The sequence below is a fragment of the Psittacula echo genome (assembly GCF_963264785.1).
Source record: "Psittacula echo genome assembly, chromosome: 25".
In the NCBI taxonomy this organism is placed as follows: domain Eukaryota; kingdom Metazoa; phylum Chordata; class Aves; order Psittaciformes; family Psittacidae; genus Psittacula; species Psittacula echo.
In genome coordinates this window covers 4,350,531-4,360,649 of record NC_137760.1, presented here as the reverse complement: position 1 = coordinate 4,360,649, position 10,119 = coordinate 4,350,531, and the positions used below count along the sequence as shown (strand labels likewise).

Genomic DNA, 10,119 nt, shown 5'->3' with positions numbered 1-10,119 from the left:
GGAAGTGTCTGGAATCCAAATGTTTGTGTTCGTGTTCGATTCCAAACAAGACACGGGGACAAAAGTGGAAGCAGGAGTCTGGGCTGCGCGATGTCCTGGGGAGCGGAGCCATGGCTGGGATGGCATCTTAGGAACTGCAAGCACTGATTTGTCCCACTCGCAGGCACCACAGGGGAATCTCTGCTTAATAAAAGGGGTAACAAGGAGCCAAGACCTTGGAACGTGTTGCCGGGGCGGCTCCGGAGCTGCAGCTTCACAATGGCAACGTGTACATCAGCGCTGCAGGGCCCGGCCTCTGTTTGCAGTGATAAGAGAGGTTCCTTGTGGGTGGCTCTAAGTCGGGTCTGTGGCTGCTGTTGGGGCTGAGGGTTGTGACATCGCGCTTGGTCTTGCATCAGCTCCCTGCCAGATGCTGCTGTGTTCAGGGAGGGGGGTTCTGCCCTTTTGCTGGTTTCTCCTTGCTGTAAAAGCACCCACTTTAGTAAAGAGGTGCAGAAATGGGCTCATCCCATTGCAGGGGTCTTGCTGTTGCGGCCTTTTTAGGCACAGGCTTAAATGAGCCACTGCAAAGTGCTGCCAGTCGTGAGGCACTCGAGACCTTAGCTCTCTGTGTCCTGTGATCAATATGAGACAGCAGTGATTTGGGAACAGAGAGAAAGCAAAGCTGTCCCATCCTGCAGGAAGGGTCCGTGCACCCCTGTGCATCCCTGCCTAGTGCAGGAGTGCCGCAGGATCCTCCTGGAATCTGATTTTAAAGGAGCTGAATGTGATTAATGCACGTGCTGTCCCTAACAAAGCATCTGGAAAAGGGACCTCAGACGTGGCGAGCCCTCGCTGTGTAGTTTCCCAATCTGGGAACGCCATGGGCTTTGCAGCTTTTAGGGCACCTTCCTTGCCCCAGAGCTGGAGCATCGCTGTGATTGTGCTGGTCTGGGCAGGGGAAGGGCCCTGCGAGCCCCATTGGGGGTTTCCATTCAGCTGGAGCAGTATCTTTTCTTTTCCCTTCCAAGTCGAAATGGGCTGAAACGTAATAGACCAAGACAAGCATCAGAATGAAATATTCCCCACATCAAGCATGCAGCAGCTGGTCACAAATGAAGATCCGAGCGCAATGAGGGCTGCCAGGCTGAGATTTAAAGATGCTGACACCTTCCCATAGGTCGTTTACTGAAGATACCATCTCCTAAGCCCCAGCTTTAAGCCTGAACCTCTAAAGAGGGCACAGACTAGAATTCACCGAGGAGCTTTACTGCTTCGAGCCGAGCTTTTTGTTGCCCTTATGGGAACAGAGTCTCATTTCCAAGGACCTTGACTCTCTTTTGGCACTGCCACAGCTATTTTTGCACCGCGGCACTGATTGGGTGCGAAACCCGTCTCTGGTGGCCGTGCCAGCAAAACCTGGGCAGGCAAAACACGGTGCCATATGGCTTTGTTTCCCTCAACATGCTGGTTCCAAGGCATTTGGGGGCGTGCTCACACTATAAAGGGCACCTGGCATTATAGGAAAGGATTTAACCCTGTTCTTGGAGCAGACCTGCCTACCCATGCCGACGCAGTGAGGTTTTGCTGCTCTGGCTTCATGGTGTCTCTATCATAAGAGCCCCTCTATTAGGCAGCAGGCTGGTGTTGCTCTGCTGCAGATACCTAGGGAGGACCATGGGTGGTTTTATCCCTTGGGGAAACCATGTGTCCCCGTGTCCCCTGTCACAACCTGCTGCTGCTCATTGAGACGTAAGAAAGCAAAGCCTCTGAGTGCCCAAATATTGCAGGGTTTGAGTGACTTCAGCATCACCCCCATGGCTGGGGAGCTGCGTTTGGCAGCAGCATCTCCCTGTGCTCCCGCAGCAGACGCAGCAGCTACGCAAGATCTCTGCCTCTTGCTCAAACTGGGAACAGGCAGAACTGCCTTGTACAGACACAAGCGATGCCGAACCGCCGGCTCCCATCCAGAGCGCGGGATGCAGACGGCACCGCTCGCCGTTACCAGCCCATCTATCGCGATCAGGCTGAAAGGGTCGATGAGAACTGAATGCCTTGAGGTTGCCCCCGTCGTTTGGGACCCCAACAGCACCACGTCCGGGTGTTGCAATGCCACAGCCGGGTGGTGAGGGGAGAGGAGCCGTGTCTGGGTGCCAAAGGCAGCGGGAAGCCCCGCAGCCCTCCCCAAACTCCGACGGGTGCGCTGTTTGATCTGCCCCCCCCCCCCCCCCCCCCGCTCCAGCATCCCGCTGCGGCACAGCCAAAAGCGGGTTTCTGCCGCCACCTCGCGATGGGCAAGCGCTGCGATGTCGCGATGGGCCGCGGCTTGGCGACAGACACGGGGCCCGCAGCACGGCTCCGGGGGGGGGGGGGGGGGAAAGCGCTGCTTTATTTATTAGGCCGTGTAACCCCAGGGTTCGGGGGGAAGTGAGCCTGGTGCGGTGCAGCAAGCAGGGCTTGGACGGACACGGCTCTTCCCGGTGCTGGGCGGGGGGGGGGGGTGTGTGTTCTGATCCTGGTGCGTTGAAAGGATGCTGTGCCCATCCTGGTGCCATAGAAGGATGTTGTGCCCATCGCGGTGCCATGGAAGGATGCTATGCCCATCCCGGTGCTGTGGAAGGATGCTGTGCCCATCCCGGTGCTGTGGAAGGATGCTGTGCCCATCGCGGCGCCATGGAAGGATGCTGTGCCCATCGTGGTGCTGTGGAAGGATGCTGTGCCCATCGCGGCGCCATGGAAGGATGCTGTGCCCATCGTGGTGCTGTGGAAGGATGCTGTGCCCATCGCGGCGCCATGGAAGGATGCTGTGCCCATCGTGGTGCTGTGGAAGGATGCTGCGGGAGGATGCTGCACTCACTGTGTGCCTTCCGGGGGTTCCCAGCAGCGGTGCTTTCCTCCCTCAACAACCCAAAGCATGTCCCACATGTCCCAGACGTGCACAAGCAGGAAGGGTGCTGCTGGAGGAGGTTTGGGTGAAGTTCCCTGTGGTTGGATTGTGGCTCAGGTGGTGCAGACGCGCACCGGAGCCGTGCGGCCTCCTGCACAGTGCAAACCCTATGGCAAGTCAGGCACTTATCATCCCTTCCCTGGTGGTGTCCCTGATGCTCTTCAGGAAGCTGAAGATGTGGGACCCACCGGTCCCTTTGGCCTCCAGTGCGGATGGAGGCTTCCCTGTGGAGGAGCCAGACTTGGTACCCTGCTCTGCCCGCCCGGCCTTGGCCTTGGCCGCCGCGATGCTGATGTACTTGGTGACGATGGTGATGTGGTAGGACCTGAAGTCCGCCAGCGCGGACACGCACTGGTTGAAAGCCACGTGGAGCCGTGTGTCTGCGGAGGAGAGCACGTGCTGCTTCAGGGATGGGGCACGGTGGATCTCCTCCACGAAGGCTCGGTGTGGCGGGGGCATGTAGCCCCTCATCCTGTGCAGGAAGGCGGCTGCAAGGCACCAGCAAAGGGAGAAATCAGTGGGTTAAAGCACCCTGGCATTCAGCCCCCCGCCTGCATGGCTGACGACTTGAGAAGGAAGACCCATATTAGGCCAGTGCACCATTAAGGCTGGTTTTAAGCCTCGAAGGTTGAGTTTGGCCCTTGCTTTCAGCCGTTGGGTTTGGGTTGTTGGGGGGGTTGAGTTTTTGCTGTTAGAATGGGATTGCTGATTTCTGATAAGCGTATTCTGTGGGATGGATTAAAGTGATGAGGTGTGAATGGGTGAGCTGAGGTACCGGCAGGATGCTCTGCTCCCTCATCTCGGTACCCGTCTATAACCTCAGTATAAAGCTGACACACAGAAAGCAGAGGCTGGTCCAGCTGGGGATTTATAGCAGTAAGGAAATGCTGCCAGAGCCTCGTGTATAGGCTTCCTCCCTAACAAACTGGGCAGAGCCAGGCAATGTGAGGGCGAGATGGGCATCGCTCTGCCTTGGTTCTTCCCTCACCCCTTATTCCCTTGGGAAAAAGGAGCAGTGGGTGTCTTACCACTCTCCTCGCTGTGGCGAATGCCCAGGAGCTCATCAAAGGCATGAAGGATGGTGCTCTGCGCCGCGCTCCCTCCCGAGTACTCCATGGGCTCATCGGATACCCCTTCGTATATCAGCCCATCTGGCATGGTCGGGTTATCCTTCCAGCTGAGTAGGAAGACACAGCAGTGAGACAGGGAGCAGAGAATGGGATGGAGGGGCTGCAAGCAGAGACCCCGAGCTGGTAACATGGAGCAAAACCTTCCTAACCCAGCCATGGATCTCTTCCTCCTCACTCAGCCTTGTCCTCAAATGGGAGATGCACTTGGAAAGCAAACACCGTGCTGAGGTGCACCATAAGGCCATGGGTATAGGGAGGAATCCTCAATTATCCTTTGAGTAGGAGTTAGGGGTTGTTCTATGGGATGCCACGCATGGATGAGCACCCTTGGGCTTTGATCCATGTGCAGAGATGGGTGCGCGGGAGCGGAGGGGCAATAACGGCACTTGACATCAATGCCTTGAGATGCCTGTGGCCATTGGGAGAAGCCGATCACCCAAAACACTCTCCTGACCCCCTGAAGTTTGCACTTTGGGTTATTCCTTGTTACTCTTGAGGCAGTGCCCTTAAAGACAGCAGAGAACCAGCCTGTAGCGTGATTCCCTCCCTCTCCTCAAGCTGCTCATCCTCAGCAAGCCCAGAGACCGGTGCACGCATCAACCCACAGCCCCTGCAGCGGGCTCCGTGCGTGGACCAATGCTTGCAGATGGAAAGGGGTTATAATTTCACAGAGATAACGTGCCTGGCACAAAAATATCTCTTGACCTTCTGAAGAATGCACCCGTTTGGTGAGGCTTTCAGTGCTGGCTGCTAGGGCTGTGTGAGTGCTGGAGCAGCTTTTGCACAAACTGCAGAGAAAATAGGTTCATTATCCATCACCAGCGTATTTTTAGCTCTCCCAGGGCTGTATTTATAGTAATCTTTACTAGTGGGAAGCTCTTCTAAGCAGAAGGGAATTTAAAAGGCATGTTGTTCCAGGCTGATGGCCATCAAGACAAGGTCAGCTTGGATAAAATATGAGAGAAACCTAAGCCGGATGCATGGAGCCTTTTGATTTAGGGATGCTGAGATATGCTGAAGAGAAATAAGAATAGAACTCCCTTGGGAAGGATGCTCGCAGCCCCGCAGGGAAGAGGAGGGATGACAAACATGCAGCGCCGGGCTCACAGTCACGGTTCTGCCTTGCCCAAGTGACCTTTTCTAGTGTTTGTGGGGGATTATTTTACTTACCCGGAGAGAAAGATGCGGATCACGGTGTAGAACACTGCTGGATCCACATGGTCTAGGAGGAAACCGGGTCAGAGATGTTACTGCAAGCAAAAGGCAATTCGTTCCCCCCGCACCAGCGGTTCTCATGTGGCTGTGCCCCTCTTATCACAGCCGAGGTGACCCAAATCTGTGCTCAGAGAAGGACCTGGCGTGGTGATGGTGCCCTTGGTGGCTTCCCTGGCTCCTTGGGTACCGCAGTGTGCCGCACAGCATCAGTGCTTGGAGCCCAAAAACACCCCACACTTTTACCCTGGAGCCGTTGAGGTGCTCAGGGACTGTGCATCACACTGGGATCACTGAGCTGCACCAGGTTGTTCCCACCTCCTCCCTCTCCATCCCTCCAGAGATGCTTTATGGACCAAGCACTAGCGCCAATCCATCAGCTGATGGGTCCCACCTCACTGTGGGACACAAGCTGCCCTCCACTCAATGATGCTGTTACCATGCATCCGCTTCAAAGCCTTGCTCATGTTCCGGATGGCCTCTGCCATCTCCTGCAGGGCTCTGTGCAGGGTCTCGTCATCCGGCTGCAGCACGGCACGAACTGCCTCCACAATGGCCTTGCAGAGGAGAGAAAGGAGAACACAAAGTGATGAGGGGCTGGCATGTCTGTGCACAGCGGCTCTGGGTACCCGCTACCGGCTCTGCCCATGCCCACAGCCCATGAGCAAGGGCGCAGGGGATGGTACCCCCATCAAAGCACTGTGAGGGACAGTGATCCCCTACCTTAAAGCCCGGCACAGCCGCCTTCTCAACCAGGAGGGTGATGAGGATGAAGCCTCGCAGGCTCTTTCCCCCAGGCAATGCAATGATGGTGTCCAGGTTGCTGCAGCAGCCAAGGATGGGGGGTCAGGAAGGTGCTTCTCAGGGGTTCCCTGCGCACCCCAAAACCCACTGAGCCTTGGGACCAAACCTTCCCCACCCACAGAGCCTCTTATCTGCACCCTGGGCTGATCAGAGCCGGCCCAGAGCACAAGAGGAAAGGGGCTGCTGTGGTTCTAAGGGATCCAGGATCCTCTCCGTGCACTCACTGGGCTATGAGGCTGGCCCAGGACAGCGAGGCTCAGCCGCAGTCATGGTGCTCTGCTGTTGTTGCAGTAGCATTTGAGTGCCAATGAGACTGAGCTGGTTTTGTTGTGCTCATACATCAAGAGAGAGGTTCAACCTAAGCAGAGCCCTGCAGTGCTGGAGAGCCAAGCCAAGCCAAACAAAACTAATACTGCCTGAAAATAAATAAGCATCTTAAATACTTACTCGATTTCCAGAGGCCTGAAGGCGTTTTTGTTATTGCCAGCAAACATACAAGGAAAGGAGAGAAAAAGAGAGATGTTAGAATCAGCAATGGGCCCTGTTCTAGGGGGGACAAAGGGGCTCACTGGTCCAAGACAGGCCCCACGATGGTGGGTTTCAGTGGGGTTTGGTGGAACAGGAGCAGTTTGGGATCTGTTGGCCCCCATTGTGCTGGATGGGACCTGCTCAGGGTCGCCGCTGTTGCCTGTTTACCCACTGGGGTTCTTCCTCCTCCAGTTGGCCAACACAATGTCTGCGTGGCTGAGGATGGGTGGGAGGCCCAGAGCCTGTGAGACCTCCCAGAAGGGGACAGCAAGGTTTCGGGGCAGGACCTGAAGGGCATAAAACACAGGAGAGGAAGACACGGTCAGGTGAATGGTGCCAGTCTATAGGGGTCACGCTCCGGAAAGGGGCTTTGCTCCCATAGGATGAGTCCCAGGGGAGCTGCCCCAGACCCCAAGGAGGAGGTGAACTTGCTCCGTGACGTTTTTACCTTCACGGTGCCCTCCTCGCCCTCCTGCCAGAGGTAGCCCATGGTGATGAAGCTGAGCACCAGATGTGCCAAGTGCAGCTCCTCGCGCCCATGGAGGTGCTGGGTGCTCAGCTGTGGCATCTGCCAAGGACAGACCCTGCTAGTGCCATTCCAAGCCACCTTCCATCCCACCTCCCCTGCCTGGGTTGCTGTCGATTCCCTATTGCTGGTCTATGAACACGGACAAGAAATCACAGCGTTTCACTTATAAAGGCATCCTTCTCCTTTTGCATGGGTCCAGGTTGACCATGGACCCTCGAGCCTTTGGCTCCTTGACTTCCCTTGCTCAGGTTGCTGCTGATTCCCTGAGGCTGGTCTACGAACACAGACAATAAATCACAGCATTTCACTTATAAAGGCATCCCTCTCGTTTTGCATGGGTCCGGGTGGACCACGGACCCTAAAGCCTTGGGTTCCTCAGCCGGGATGAGCCCAAGAATCCACCACCAATGCTGATGCGCTGCTGTTGGGTGGCATTAATCCTTATCTGGCTGTGCCCTTGCTAAGGACACGGCTTTGCTTTTCCATGCACTTTTGCAGTGCAGATACTGCTGTGTCAGAACAAGGCTTGAGAGAGCTTTGGGGATGGGAAGGATAAAGGTACCTGGTGAACCCGTGAGCGGAGCCGATGGCTCGTGATCAGCTGAGGCAGGTCGTGAGCAATCTCCATCCATGGACCATAGGGCTCCGGCAGCTCTGTCTTGGTAGAGAGGGGAAAAGGAGGACACTTAATGCACCATGCGCCTGCATCCACCCACCAGCATCCATCCAGCCTCACCCATTGCAGTTAATGGTTTGTGTCTGCTTCCCCCGCTTGTAATAGCAGCCCTTGTGATCGTGGTTAATGGATGATAAACAAGCATCTGCCTGGCCCTGAGTTCTCCCTGCTGTGAAGTAAACCCAGTGATTAATGGCACCGCTTTCAGCATGGAAAACGTGCTGGAAAAGGGCTTTCTTTGGGGGCTGAGCGCTCTCCTCATCCTGGAATCCTGCGAAGCCAAGGCCAAAGTGGGTTGCAAACCCCCTTCTCCTCTCCCCTGTGCCTCTTGCTAATCCCTAGCAAATTGAGCACCTTATCCTATGAAACTGTGCCTGAATAGCACGTGCCTTCCCCATTGCTGTTTATCAAGTGGGTTAGAGTAGCATCAAATCGAAACCCAACCCGAAAGCCGCCACCAACCCCTCTGTTCCTGTGCCGTGTCCTACCAGAGGCTCAGGAAGCAGGGAGCCGTATTCCTCAGAGAGTTGAAACCTCGCCAGCGCCAGAGGCAACGGAGGCTCCTCCGAACCGTGGCCGGGCTCCATCACTGCAGGGTCAGGATGTGACCTGGCTCCTGGTGCCTGCCCTGCTCCCGGTATGTGCTGAGCCAGCGCTCCTTGTCCCGGCGGGAGCCAGAGCCCAATGGCCGGAGTGGCCGAGCAAACACGGTTAAAGGTTGCTGATAAGGTGCTGTCATAGAGCAAACACTCATCTCCAGCCCCGTGGGCATCCACCTATGGGGAAGGCTTGGGACTGGAGCTGGCTCTCCCTAGGACCTCCCCTTGGAGCTGCAGGGATGCTCCAGGCTCTCACAGGAGGCTGCATCAAGGTGACCTGGGGTGCTTCAGGTCACCCCAGCTCAGGGATGCTGCATTGTACCCCCGCATCCTGGCAATGCCAAACTCATGTTCTGTGTGCAGGAACCGTGCAAGACACAGAGAGCATCCATATGGTGCTGGGGGCTGCAGAACCTGGGCACAGCACCCGTGCAGCACAGACCTGCAGCCACCACAGCGCCAGGCATGGCAGAGCAGGGCAGACCTGTGTTGGTGGCTCTGGGACCTGCCGTAGCTTCTGTCAGGTATGTGACATCCCCAGGTACCAAGCACCACAGGAGCGATACAGGAGGCTCTCCCTGTACCTGATGCTGATGCTCACACTAACACTGTGCCCAGCATAGCCAAAATAAATTGATGGAGTGGATGCTACACATCCAAAGTCCTGTGTAGCAAGGAGTGAAGCTCCCTAACCCACATTTCTTGTCACTCAAGGGTTTACTGGCATTTTGAGTGAGCTTCCTGAACAGGAGCTGAGTTGGCATCAAATTTGCCATCAAATCTCCATCAAAGTCCATTATAACTGCCAGTGGTCAATGGCACCCTGGTACCGCACTGTGGGCATCCCGACCCCACACATCCCAGTGTGATGATGAGGGCTATGGGGCGCCTGTCCAGGGGCTGTGGCTCCAGGGAAGGGACAAGAGAGGGGATTTCCTGCTCCGATGACTCAGGCTTCCTCCTCCACCCAGCCCCACGCCAGCGGGAAGGAGCCTGCCCCATGGCAGGGACCAGTGCATCCGCCCCAAGCTCTTCCTGTGGGTCGGCGCCGGGCAGGGGCCCTGCAGCCGGGGGTCACTGGGGCAGGCTGGTGGGTCCCCCCCATGCAAGGGGGGCTTGGCAGGATGCTCAGAGCAGGGCCTGCTCAAACAGGGGTTTCCGGGGGGAAAATAAGCACCGGGAGTGGTGCCTGCACTGAAAGCTGGAGGTGCCATGGGTGGGTGGGAAGGGATGGAGATGCCATGGGTTGGAAGGGTCCTGGTTCAGGTACATGGTGCTGCTCAGGAACCACACAACTCCTCATTGCTTGTGAGCACCTTTTATTGAACAACTGAAAACACAACAGCCGGACACACTACACACGCTTACAGTTGTTACTGTACAGGACGCGGTTACGTGGCTGCCAAGACTGTTGCCACATGAGCCTCCCTCCATTGTGCTGCACTGCAACGCTCCTCATGCCCTGCTCTCCTTGGACTGAGTTCTGAAACCTGAGGCTGGAGAGGAAGCACCGTTATGGTCAGCACCCACCTCCAGCCACATGGACCCACATGGAGCTCCTTTGGCGGCCAGACCCACCACGAGCCGCGGGGACGTTGTGTCCAACCATCAATGCAGCACTGCCAAGTCTACCACTAACCAGGTCCCCAGGTGACACCTCTAAGAGGTTAGAAACCTCTTCCCACCTTGGGTACGCTGCACTGTGAGAGTCCTGA

At 56.4% G+C, this 10,119-nt stretch overlaps 1 protein-coding gene across 1 annotated transcript; it reads right to left on the bottom strand.

Annotated features, from left to right (window-relative positions):
* Positions 1-3,043: 3,043 nt before the first annotated feature.
* LOC308230082 (indoleamine 2,3-dioxygenase 2-like) lies at positions 3,044-8,577 on the bottom strand (the record flags this gene model as incomplete). Its single annotated transcript, XM_080634553.1, is given in 11 exon segments — positions 3,044-3,414; positions 3,955-4,103; positions 5,227-5,278; positions 5,708-5,825; positions 5,992-6,091; positions 6,520-6,534; positions 6,769-6,887; positions 7,049-7,168; positions 7,692-7,787; positions 8,294-8,443; positions 8,446-8,577. Coding segments are annotated over 11 exon segments (1,422 nt in total).
* Between the last annotated feature and the right edge of the window lie 1,542 nt (positions 8,578-10,119).